Here is a 13,322-nt window from a genome sequence, read left to right as displayed (position 1 = left end):
AGTGGTTACACCCCCTTTCCTTTGTCCAGTTTCGCGCCAGGACTGGGGCTGGAAAGCCCCAGCACCGGTTTGAACTGGCCTATGCACAGGGACACCTTGTGTGCCCCAGGCATGTCTGATTCTATTCAGCCCTGTCCTACCCAATACACAAAATCCTGTCTGGAGTGGTGCTAGCACCTCCCCAGGCAGGAAACCCTTTGTCCAAGCTGCCCTCGCTGGAAGGACTCCCAGCAGCAGGAGGTCAGACTTGTGTCTGTGGTGGCAGTATCCATTTTGAGATGCTAAGGCTCTGTTTAACTTTAACCGGGGTTCAGGCTAGGTACATGTCGTTTCCCTCTAGAAGGGTGGAATGCTACCCCCGTCGCCAGAACTGGCGAGGGGGTAGTATTCCAATTCGTATGACACCTTACTCGACATGTTTTGATAAAGCCAAACCCAAGATAGCATTTAACCGCGAGGTTCATAATGCACTTAAGAGTATATGGTATGGCAATATCATGAAACAGCTAAAGGACATGGTTCCGAAAGCTGCAGACAGGCTCAGCTCATGCCAGAGCACCATCTCACATATTTCCAAGCACTCTGCCTCCAGGATTGATGAGGCCTTCCATAGGAGTGACTGATAGGAACATATGTGTCCATTTTGGGTTAGGTATAGGCATACTACACCTAAGTAAGGGGTGGTTACACCGACTTACCCCAGCTGAGTGATCAGTCAGTTGTGTCAAATATGGAGGCCAGGCCAGGGGTGGCAAAATACATGCTGCAGCCCCTGGTAGGCCTTGGAAGCACCTATGCCCTGGGTACCTGGGTACACTGTTACAGGGGCCAATAAGGTGAACCAGTTCCAATTGTGTATGTACCTAAGGTACATGGAGTCCATTTTAAGGAGAGAGCAATTAGCCTGGGGCCCTGAATTGCAGGATCCCAGGCCAACTATGTCAAAAACCAGCTAAACACCAGGCAAAAAGTTTGGGGGTAACCATAGTCAGATATCCACCTTCCTACACAACCCCCCCCCCCCCAAACGAAAGGAGATAAGGCTATCCTTGACCAGGTAAGCCCATATTGCCTAAGTGGCCATATAAGGAAGTACCAGCTCTGGCTTGGTTACCCCCTGTCTCATGGTCCACTAAGCAATCCCTCACCCTAAGGGTATCTGAGGGTCTCCACCATAGGGAATCTCTACCTGTGGTGTGTCTTTGCAAAGTTAAAGGCTGGTGTTGGGATGGAGTACTGAAGTGAGATTCCTCTGTAGGATTCAACTTCCTCCAATCACTCTCCACCATGTGTGCCTTTCTTTCTTTGACTGAGTTGCACTGTGCTCTCAGGGTCAACCTCTGGCTACCTAAAGCTGGAGGCTGGGTCCCTCTTTTTGGCTTACTGGAGGGACAGGTCAGGTTTGGGGCCTTGGGGTCCCAGGTTTGGCTGTGCCCAACAGAATCCATCTGTGGGAGGTCCCTAACTACTTTTAAGGGGGCTCCCTCAGGAGTTTGTAAAGTTTTTACCTCACTAGGGCTACTAGTTTTGGTGCCCCCAATCTGTTGATGGGGGTGCTTTATTTGACAGGGGGCCCTTTGGGGCTCACTGTCCTTCTTGTCCTCTGCAGCCCTAGGCTGACTGAGGCAAGGTAGAGAGGGGCAGGTTACCTGCTCCAGACTGGGTCCCACCTGAGAAGGGTCCACTGTCATCAGAGGCTCTGTCAGGCCAGGCATAACAACCTCTGGGACAGTTCCTTCATCAGGGGTAAGATCAGTTCCCTGAGGAGGCTGATCCTTTCCTAAAGTCTGGTGGGAGGGAGATTTCTCTTCCTCCTCAATGCTCTCTGTTTGTGTGGAGTGATCCATCTTTTCAGGCTTCACAACACATGTATCAGTTTGAGTTTGGGCTGTGGCCATCACAGCCCCACCAACCTTTTCAGGAGGAGACTCAGTTTGGGTATGGGCTGTTACCATCACAGCCCTGCTAATCTTTTCTTGAGGGAAGTTAGCTAAAGATGGCGCTGAGGTTTGCTCAGCCCTACCAACCTTTTCAGGAAGGACATCTTGGGTTGGGGCTGTAGCCATCACAGCCCCACTAACCTTTCCATGGAGATTTACCATTCTAGAATGGGTTTGTTGTTCAACCTCAGCCCAGGCTGAGATTTCTAAATCATTCCCCAGTAGACAATCTACAGGCAAGTTTGGGGACACTGCCATTCTCTTTGGGCCAGTGACTCCTCCCCAGCTGAGATTTACCACTGCCATGGGATGATTTTTCTGAACTCCATCAATGTTTGTCACCTGATATCTGGCATCAGGTAAAAGTTGCCTTGAGGGGACTAGACATTCAGCCACCATGGTGATGCTAGCCCCTGTGTCTCTAAAGGCCTCAACTTTCAAGCCATTGATGAGGGGTTCTTGTCTATACTTGCTCAAAGTGTTTGGGCAGGTAGTGAAATTGGCAAACCCAATGCCAGTCTCATAGACAAGAGTATCTGAGGTAGGGGACCTGGTTAGGCCAGAATCCACCTGCCCTCCAAAAGTAAACCCACCCTTATTCCCGGGTGTGCTCCCACTTCCTGGGGGATTACTGCTGACAGTAACAGGAGGTGTTGGAGCTGGCTTTGGAGGTATATTCTCTTTATTGCCATTCTTGGGACAACAGCTGTCTGTTTTGTAATGCCCAACCTGTTTACAGACATGACAATAAGGCTTTTTCTGGGTTGAAGAAGTGTCTTGGGACCCACCCCCATCTTTGGAGTTTTGGGGCCCTGGGGAAGTCTTTTCCTTACTTTTATTCCCACCCTTCTCTTGAGGCTTGGTAGTCTCTTTCTTTTGGTCACCACCCTGGTTCTTAGGCCTGATCCTGGTTCTGACACATTTGTCTGCCCTCCTACCCAATTCTTGTGGGGAGGTCAGATCAGAGTCAACCAGGTGCTGATGTAGAAGCTGATTTTGACAATTACTTAAGATTTGCTCTCTCATAAATAAATTATACAATCCTGTATAGTCAGTAACCTTACTTCCCAGCAATCAGCCCTCCAGAGCCTTAGTGGCACATTCAACAAATTCAGACCAGTCCTATGTCTGTGTCTTCTGGGTGTCTCTGAACATTAACCTGTACTGTTCAGTGGTTAAGCCTAACCTATCAATCAGAGCACTCTTCAGGACCAGGTAGTTTCTTGAATCCCCATCACTAACTGTGAGGAGTCTGTCTCGGCCTCTACCTTCAAAGGAGAGCCACAAGATTGCTGCCCACTGCTCCTGAGGGACCTGCTGTACTTTGCAAGCTCTCTCATGTGCAGTCATCCACTTGTGGATATCATCCCCAACTTTGTAGGGGGGCACAATCTTACTCAGGTTTCTATTGTCATAGGACCTGTCTTTATCCTTAGGGATAGTGCTGCCACCAGTGGAATCTGATCCACTCTCTCTAGGCTGCCTTGCTCTCGCAAGTTTCTCTTTGGCCAGGGCAACTTCTAATTCTTGTCTCTGGATCCTAAGTTCAGCCTCTCTCATTTTGGCCTCATGTTCCCTTCTCTGAGGGCTAGTCAACTCCCTTCTGGAGTTGCCATGAGAACCTTTAGAAACATGGGAAGTATTGGATTCACCTGAGTGATTCCTCCTCCTCCTATGCTCCTGGTTAAGTCCATTTGGGGGTCTGAATGGGTTGGACCCACCTTCAGTCCCAAATAAGCTTAGGTTAGCCTGGTTAAGCCTGCTGACTAACACCTGGCTATCTCTATCAACATCAGAGTCACTTTCTTCTACCTCCTCCCCCTCTTCTTCTTCCTCGTGCTGAGTATTCCCAGTGGTCTGGTTTTCCTCATCTATCTGGACGACAGGGGCAGGGACATCAGGGTTATCATCTTCAGTGGGAGATCCTCCATCTCCAGTCCCTGAGGGGCCTGGTTTGGAGTCCCTTAGAGCTTCGGACTGGTCTAAAAGCTCTCTGAGGTGTCCTGCTGTAGGAGAAGGACCTGTTTTGATTCCTCTCATGGAACACAGTTGCCTCAGTTCCTTAAATGGAAAGGTAGCAAATTTGGATGGTGCCCTGGGAGGGGCACTCTCAACAGAGGTGGTTCCATTCGATTCCTCTGCTCCAGACATTGCTCTAGTGTGGTGGATGTGTTGCAATCTACCTACACTGGTGTTTTCCTACAAAACCTATCTTGTAGTCAGGGTGTGCTACTCCCTATCCTCTACAACAACTAAGTTCAGTAGAACTTAAGTATATCTAGTCTTGCTTTAGTGTACCTATCAGGTACCTGTATGATCTTTCAAATGATATTTTCAAAGATTGTAATGGTAAAACAACAGCAAGCTCAAATCCCACCGCTGCCACCAATGTGAGAAGTTGGCCTGATATATGATGCTCACTAGTTCTAGTGATCACCTTGTATCATGCCAAGCAACCCTTATGGTGCAGGTTGTAAAGTCAACCTTATAGACAAGCTATCCTAGGGGTAGCATGGACTAAGCAGTCTTAGGCTAAACTCTGTAAAGGCATGTGAAGCAAGCTGTTTTACCATACACAATCCCTTGAATACCAAATGAAAGGACACCACACAGATATATATTGAAAATATATATGGATTTATTACTACAAATATCCCTGATACTCTTTATGAGCACAGAAGCAAATGCGTTAAAACAAAACACAGTTTAAATACACAAAAGTTGCACAATATGGATGAGCCCTAGGGGCCACCTAAACCATATACTAAAATAGTGGTATAAGAACCACTATGGGGAAAGTGAAGAGGCCTAGGGCCTGGGGAATCGCTGGAGCTGTTCGGGACTAGCAGTGAAGAAGTCGGGAAAGGCCCGCGGGACTCGGGTGCAGTGCGGAAAGTGCACGCTTTACCAATGCAATGTCAATGGTGCGTAAAAAGTACAAAGTTAGTTAGAAAGGAACCTTCCGAGTGACCTAGAAAGCTGAAACTTGAGACACAGAGACTAGAGGTGTGTACCAGTGTGGTAACACCGGCGGAGCTGAGTTACCTCACCCACAGGAAGCGGGTGCATAGGGTCGAAGTAGTGTCGGGTTTCGTCACGCAGGTCGATGGTGCTTGGAGCTGAAGATGCTGCAGGCGGCTCGAGGTGAAGAGTTCCGGTGAATCCAAGGGTGGATCTGAAGAGGTGAAGACCTGAAAGCAGAGGGGACAATGTTCAAAGTCACTAGCCAGTGACTACCATGGAACCAGAGTGGAACCAGGCGATGTCAGGTGCAAACAGGCGTCGAGGTGTAGCTTCTCTCTGCAGCCACGAGGGGTTGAAGACGTCCAGGAGTCGGTCACGAGCTGTCCCACGCAAGCTTCTCGCTGTTGGCGGTGTCGGCGACTTGATAGAAGCAAACAGGCCTTGGCTACTGCAAGCCATGCAGGAATCGAGAAAGGCTTGTTACTCGGACCAGCAAGGTCAGAGCAGGTACTCCTTTTTACAGGAGCAAGGGCAATTCTGGAGCAACCAGACCCGCAGTAAAAGTTGTAGGTTTCGTTGCCAAGATGGCCACTAGCCGCGTGGCAAGTGGATGGTTAGGCGCATCAAGTGGCACGATGCAAAAGGGCCCCACGCAGATCGTGGAGATGCTGGGGGGCTGATCTTCGGTGCAAGGGCTGCTTGAGTTTGGGGCTTCTCAAACCCCAAAGCACAGCGTCGAGGGTACCTCTGATGCTGAACAGTCAGCGTTTCGGGGGTCTTCCAAGAGGTCCGGTCCCACGTCTCTCGGTGCCTCAACGGGTCCCTTCTTTGCAGGGACTGTGGATCGGGCGGTGAGAAGTCTGGGAGTCTGGGTCTTGTCAGGCTCTGGGCTCGGGCTCCGGCGGGAGGCGGCGGCAAAGCAGATGTCGAGTTGCTGGTTGGTGCCTGTGTTCACAGGGTGGTCACTCCTTGGCCACAAGGGAGATTCTCTTCCGTCTTCTGTGCAGCAGAATGTCGAAGTCCAGTCTTCTTCTGTATTTCAAGTTGATTCAGGATGATCTGAAGTCTCAGGACACAGCTCCCACTCTTATTCGAATCTGGGGGGCCGGATCACCTACTAGGTCCCTCCTCTGGGTGGGACCAGGAAGGGGAGTGGTTACACCCCCTTTCCTTTGTCCAGTTTCGCGCCAGGACTGGGGCTGGAAAGCCCCAGCACCGGTTTGAACTGGCCTATGCACAGGGACACCTTGTGTGCCCCAGGCATGTCTGATTCTATTCAGCCCTGTCCTACCCAATACACAAAATCCTGTCTGGAGTGGTGCTAGCACCTCCCCAGGCAGGAAACCCTTTGTCCAAGCTGCCCTCGCTGGAAGGACTCTCAGCAGCAGGAGGTCAGACCTGTGTCTGTGGTGGCAGCATCCATTTTGAGATGCTAAGGCTCTGTTTAACTTTAACCGGGGTTCATGCTAGGTACATGTCGTGTCCCTCTAGAAGGGTGGAATGCTACCCCCGTCGCCAGAACTGGCGAGGGGGTAGTATTCCAATTCGTATGACACCTTACTCGACATGTTTTGATAAAGCCAAACCCAAGATAGCATTTAACCGCGAGGTTCATAATGCACTTAAGAGTATATGGTATGGCAATATCATGAAACAGCTAAAGGACATGGTTCCGAAAGCTGCAGACAGGCTCAGCTCATGCCAGAGCACCATCTCACATATTTCCAAGCACTCTGCCTCCAGGATTGATGAGGCCTTCCATAGGAGTGACTGATAGGAACATATGTGTCCATTTTGGGTTAGGTATAGGCATACTACACCTAAGTAAGGGGTGGTTACACCGACTTACCCCAGCTGAGTGATCAGCCAGTTGTGTCAAATATGGAGGCCAGGCCAGGGGTGGCACAATACATGCTGCAGCCCCTGGTAGGCCTTGGAAGCACCTATGCCCTGGGTACCTGGGTACACTGTTACAGGGGCCAATAAGGTGAACCAGTTCCAAATGTGTATGTACCTAAGGTACATGGAGTCCATTTTAAGGAGAGAGCAATTAGCCTGGGGCCCTGAATAGCAGGATCCCAGGCCAACTATGTCAAAAACCAGCTAAACACCAGGCAAAAAGTTTGGGGGTAACCATAGTCAGATATCCACCTTCCTACACTAGGTATTCCTCTGTAATTTTTTTAAAAAGATATCGAAAATATATAGAATCGTTATATAATTTTCCTTACCTATTAACACTTTAAAGAAGTAAAAGGTAGGGAAAAAATATAAAACCTTATCTATATCTAAGCCCGTAAATCAGACAACAGCCTAAAAATGTGATGCAGCCACATATATCACTAAGTTCAAATGACTTATAAGTTTAAAAATACTTACCCTACTTACCTCTACTACTCAAAAGAATAATCCGCAAACCATAATTTATAATCTTTTCAAATTCCATCCATATCCGTTGAGCTGTATTTAATCTCTACATGCAATTCACATGTCTATCTAACGGACAATACAGTAAAGACACGTTTCCCACGATAACTTGTGAGAAAAGAACAAGTTTTTATCAATAATAAATCAAAATTGTTTTTTTTTTCTTTTTTAGTGATGCTTGGCCTGAGAAGCAAAATATGCTACAAAGAAAAATCATGCATGTTGTCAAATATGACATCAATAAAATTAACCCCTTGTCTTCCACCGTCCTGCCTCAGGCTGACTGCTTGATTTTGCCTCATTGTTTGGAGACCCACGTGACAAATAAAGAAGGGTTCTGCAGAGCTTTAAGAAATGCCTCAACACTGTTAAAAAATGGAGGGCATTTTATAATGATAGCTTGCCTCGAAGCCACTTTTTACATGAATGGGAGCTTTAAGTTTCCTCATCTATGCATTGATGAATGTTTTGTCAGGAAAGCACTAAGTGAGGCTGACTATGTCATTGAGGAGCTGCAGGTGTTTCCTAGGAGGGTTAATCAATTGTATGATGTAATAGATTACAGTAGTGCAATACTTGTTCATGCTCGAAAATCAATACCTGTTTCATGTACACAGAAACCATAATGGATAGACATAATGTCTTCAAAGAGGAAATTAATACTTTATTGCTCACCTGAATCAAGTTTCTTCTGTCTTCTCCTTTGTTGACCCTATTGCTTCTGACACCAGTGGTGCTCTGCTCTCTGCCTCTCCTCACTGCTTGACAACTGAACATTGCTTTTGCTGCGACCACTTTCCCTGGGCTCTGCCAGGTTCTGTTTCAGTCAATATCCCCTTGTTTTTTACTGCAAAGTAAAATGGATTGTGGTTCAATCAATAACAACTGGAAAGAGTGTTGATTTGATCTTGCATTTGATTCCATTTTGCAGCTGAAAAGATTCATTAAATCTTGCAATAAAATCTTGTGTGTTTTGTTCTACAATGCTATAGCTCTGTGTGTGTGTGTGTGTCCATTAATGGTCATGAATAGATGGTTCAGCTATCCAGTGGATATATCCCATTGGAGGAAAGGATATAGCATTATTTCCACTAGCTATGGTTTACAAATGCGCATTTTATATTTAAATATAGCTGTAAAACGAACTATTGAAATGTGCAATAATAGTAATGTGTTTCATTAGTTTGTAGTACACTAAGTAATGGGGTGGAATCATTCACTTCTGCAGACTCATTTTAAGATTAAATATTTTTATTAAATATTTAAAAGAGTGTCTATCAACAAAACAACTGCAACATCAAGTACACTCCATCCTACTGTATTCCCTCCTCTCACCCTTCCTTTCCTCCCAACAACCACCCTTTTTACCCATCCCCCCACCCTGCACCTTTCATTCCCTGCAGACATCCTATTTATTGTTTAGACATTTTGCAATGGCCTATTAGTTGGCATCTATGGTCCTGACTTCCATTTTGGCATTTTGCCCATCCATCCTCTGTGATGGAGGGTTCAATCCACGCGTCTTCAAATGGACATGTAATTCACACACTTGAGATGAATGGACAAAGTAATCACACCAGCAGACCACACTGTAAATCACACCTCCTTTCATACCATGAACTTGTACCTTTCTCTTTTGTAAGCTGCAAGAAATAGGGTGTATTTGTTGTTTTGTTCTACTACTATATTGGTTTTCTTTGTTCTCTCCACTAATCTAAATATTTGTAACATTTTATTTTTATCTACCCCATGTCCAAAAAAAGGAACCCCAGATTTTCAAATACAGAACTAACTGTAATGCTAGAGGAGCTATTTAGGATGGAGCTACCATTGTTGGTACCTGTGTACACCTTTTACCCAGAAAAGGCAAATGTGAGAGAGTTGTCACAAGTGTGAATGCTGTTTCTACCAACAGGCACTCACAGAGGGCCCCCTTACTTGCATGTCCACCACCCTTTTCATGTATCACTAAATGACATAGTCTTTGCATCAAACACCCTCACACATGTTTTGAACAACGAGGCAAATGTTCTAGTAATAGCATCATCTGCTATTCTTGCCTACCTTGATGGGCAGATAAGCCTCGTTAGCCTCCAGCACAAGTAGATTTTCTTGTACATATTTGAATCGCCTTGTACATATTGTGCACCATTACTGTATCACTAAGCACTAGATGTCCCTTTTGTCACATATCACAATATATTTTACCTTGTGTGTTGACAGCCTTACAAAGAATGTTGGGGTATTTATAAATGATGTAATTTATCAAAAGTGATGCAATATCCCGGATGGTCTTCGAGAGTGTTCCTTTAATTCAAAGTAAACATTGAATAACTCACTGTTTTTTTAGCTTCTTAATGAATATTCGATACCCAAAAGAACCATTGTTTTAGCTTTACATGACTACCAGTAGGCGGGGGGCATCATTACTAGAAGTGTCACACTCCAGCGCCAAGACGCTTTGGCATTCAAGCACTTTACAAGCAAACAAACTAAACATAAGCCCATATGGGGTGAGTGCCTATCACTATCAGCATACTCCACCTGCCTGGGGGTGAGTGCCTATCACTACCAGCATACTCCAGCACATAGGGGGTGGATGCCCAGTCCTTGAGAATTAGGGGGGATGCTTATCACCACCAGCAGTCCCAATCTACATGGGGTGGATGCCTATCACTATCAGCATACTCCACCTGCATGGGCTTAGTGCCTATCACCACCAACTGTCCCACCCATACGTCTTGGAGGCCAAACACCCCTCACCCTACTATCATGCCTAGGTTGTGTATTGTTTGTGAAGTCCATGCAACTGTGACACCGAAAGGGAACACATACTGTAACTCACATCACATATGTGAGCAAAAGGTAGATGTGGGGGTCAAAGACACCATCAAATGTGGTACATCGTGCCAATGGGGCTTGATCCCTCTCACCCTACTATGACCAAAAGCTGATTCAGGCATCCTACATCCATTCATGTTGTGAATATAGCATCAATGTTGCAAAACCCCGCCCCACCTCAGGGATCCTTATGTGAGTGCCTGTCCAAAATTGACTCAGAAAAGGGGGTGGTGATGAACAGAGTGCCTGAATTAAGCAGACCACTCTTACCCAGTCCAAAGATCAGGGCTTGATCCATCACCGTTTTTTAGCTCACTGCACCATCCCAGCTCAGAACTTGGCTATATGCAAATTAGTCTGTTCCTGTCCCAGTGCATGATGGGAACAGGGCAAACCAAACTACCAAGCCAATTCTTATACTGGGAAGGAAACAAGCTTCCGGGGACCGGTTTCTGCCATGTCAGGCGTCGTCGGCCCAGCTTGCTTGAATCCTGATGGTGCAATGAGCAAGGGACTCACATCTGAGTATACCCTTCCACGCTTATGGTGGACAAAATGATTCAGAAAAGGGGGTGGTGATGAACAGAGTGCCTGAATTAAGCAGACCACTCTTACCCAGTCCAAAGATCAGGGCTTGATCCATCACCGTTTTTTTAGCTCACTGCACCATCCCAGCTCAGAACTTGGCTATATGCAAATTAGTCTGTTCCTGTCCCAGTGCATGATGGGAACAGGGCAAACCAAACTACCAAGCCAATTCTTATATTGGGAAGGAAACAAGCTTCCCGGGACCGGTTTCTGCCATTTCAGGCGTCGTCGGCCCAGCTTGCTTGAATCCTGATGGTGCAATGAGCAAGGGACTCACATCTGAGTATACCCTTCCACGCTTATGGTGGACAAAATGATTCAGAAAAGGGGGTGGTGATGAACAGAGTGCCTGAATTAAGCAGACCACTCTTACCCAGTCCAAAGATCAGGGCTTGATCCATCACCGTTTTTTAGCTCACTGCACCATCCCAGCTCAGAACTTGGCTATATGCAAATTAGTCTGTTCCTGTCCCAGTGCATGATGGGAACAGGGCAAACCAAACTACCAAGCCAATTCTTATACTGGGAAGGAAACAAGCTTCCGGGGACCGGTTTCTGCCATTTCAGGCGTCGTCGGCCCAGCTTGCTTGAATCCTGATGGTGCAATGAGCAAGGGACTCACATCTGAGTATACCCTTCCACGCTTATGGTGGACAAAATGATTCAGAAAAGTAAGATGTGCACACATGTCAGCACAAAACCTGTGCAACAATGGAAAAAAAAGATGTGACATTCTTCAAAGGCTGTTCCAATCCCTTTGTAAAAGCAGTTGTGATCATGAGAATCTGAATTGACATCAAATGAAGATTTGGAAACATACTGCAATATGACTCATGTACCATGGCACACCTGGAACACATCACAATATCATACCACACATTTGCAAATGACAATAGCACAACAGCAACTCAATGACACTCCTTAACATCATGTACATGAGATGCAAATCAAAGCAATAACAACACATAACTTTATTCAGCAACATAAAGGGGAAATGTCCAGCCCTGAATGCAAAAAGGCCAATGGCCAGTCCATGAAATTAGTCAACGATGGGGGACAACTGATAACATGTCAGCCATAGCTTGCCTGCACTGACACACAGTAGGGGACATCAGCCTTTGGCAGGGCATCTATGGTGGCAGGCCAGGCACCGCAGGCACAGGATCTGTGGGCACACGATTTTGGCAGGGGAGTGGTGGTAGGTACAGGGATGACAGGAGCAACTGCAGTGGATGAGTCAGGATCAGTGTGTGGAGTCTCCACTGCAGTGAACATGTCCGATGGAGTGTGCTGGGGCTCCACTGCAGTGTCCAGGACAGTTAGGGGTTAAGCAGGCTCTACTGCAGTTGCAGGAACAGGCTTAGGGCCGGGTGTTGTGTAAGTGTCTGTGGAAGGGGGAGAGCCTAATGTCTTTGGAGATGTGCCACCGGTTTGTGGGTGAACCTGGGGCAGGGTATGGCAGGCGAACACAAGGAATGGTGGCATGGGAGCTTGAGGATTGGGAGTATGTGGTGGGGATGTATGAATGTAGTGGGGTCATCCTGGTTCTTGGTGAGTTCCCGGTGGGGGCCTCAGTGTCCCTGCTCTTGGGTGAGGGTGTTCAGGGTTTGGGGGTTATACCCTCCTGGCATGGTGACTTCGTCTTCTCCTTGAAAGTTGGCACAGGTGTATCTGTGTGGAAGAGGCCAAGCTCATAGAGGAAGAGCTTCTGGGAAGGGGGCTTGGCAGGGGAGTCACAGTAAGAGGATCAGCGGGAGCGGTGTCTGAGGACTGCGGGGTTGTTGTGGATGGTTGGCTGTGAGTTTGTACCCTATCCCCTATGTGTGTGCCATAAGTCCCCTGTGTGTGTGTGCTGGTGTGTTTAGACTTAGATTTCCCTGTGTGTGTGCTGCTCTGGTCTGTTGTTGTGCGTGACAATGCAGGTGTGAGTGTGGTTGGTTCGGGGAGGGTAGTGGGGACTGTGGATGGGACTGAGGTAGGTGGGGTGAGAGACTGCTGGAGGAGGGACACTGCTGCTGTCAGTGAGGAGGCCATGGACTGACTGATCCACTGTCAGGCAGACATGGTTGCTGACATGCCTACCACGAATTACAACAATTGTGTCAAGAGATTAGTGTGAGCATGGAGGACACTTAGAATTGTTGTCAGCCCCACATGGATCTGCTTTAGCAGGTCCACAGACTCAACACTCAGGGCAGCAGGAGAGGCAGATACAGGGGGTACGGTACCTGGACTGAAGGAGACTCTTGCCGTAACACAGGGGCTCCACCGACATCTGGGATGGGAGCAACTGGGAGGGTAGAGATGGTGGAGGTGGCGGGGACAGACTCGCTGTCAGTGTTCTCTGGTGTTGAAACACCTGCACCCTCCTAGGAATCATCACTTGAGCCTTCATCATCCACAGCAGATGTAGTGGCTGTTGACTCACCCTCACAGTGGCTTCTCTCACCCTCCATGACACTTGCTCCGTCAGACTCCTCCACAGGAGATCCAGTCTGGCTACGGCCCTCCTCATGGAGCTGTCCCCCCCAGTGTCTACCGATGATGCTGATGAACAAGGAG

At 47.5% G+C, this 13,322-nt stretch overlaps 1 protein-coding gene across 1 annotated transcript in view; it reads left to right on the top strand.

The window, feature by feature from the left end:
* LOC144752109 (nicotinamide N-methyltransferase-like) overlaps positions 1-8,292 on the top strand; it is a 91,934-nt gene extending 83,642 nt beyond the window's left edge. The window contains exon 3 of the mRNA XM_078640052.1: positions 7,504-8,292. Coding sequence (XP_078496178.1) covers positions 7,504-7,957 — 454 coding nt within the window. The 3' untranslated portion in view covers positions 7,958-8,292. The remainder of the gene's footprint in view (positions 1-7,503) is intronic.
* The last annotated feature ends 5,030 nt before the right edge of the window (positions 8,293-13,322 follow it).

This window comes from Lissotriton helveticus, chromosome 4_2 (assembly GCF_964261635.1).
Source record: "Lissotriton helveticus chromosome 4_2, aLisHel1.1, whole genome shotgun sequence".
NCBI classification, from domain to species: Eukaryota; Metazoa; Chordata; class Amphibia; order Caudata; family Salamandridae; genus Lissotriton; species Lissotriton helveticus.
The sequence above is the reverse complement of the archived record's forward strand: the minus strand, read 5'-3'. Positions and strand labels throughout refer to the sequence as shown.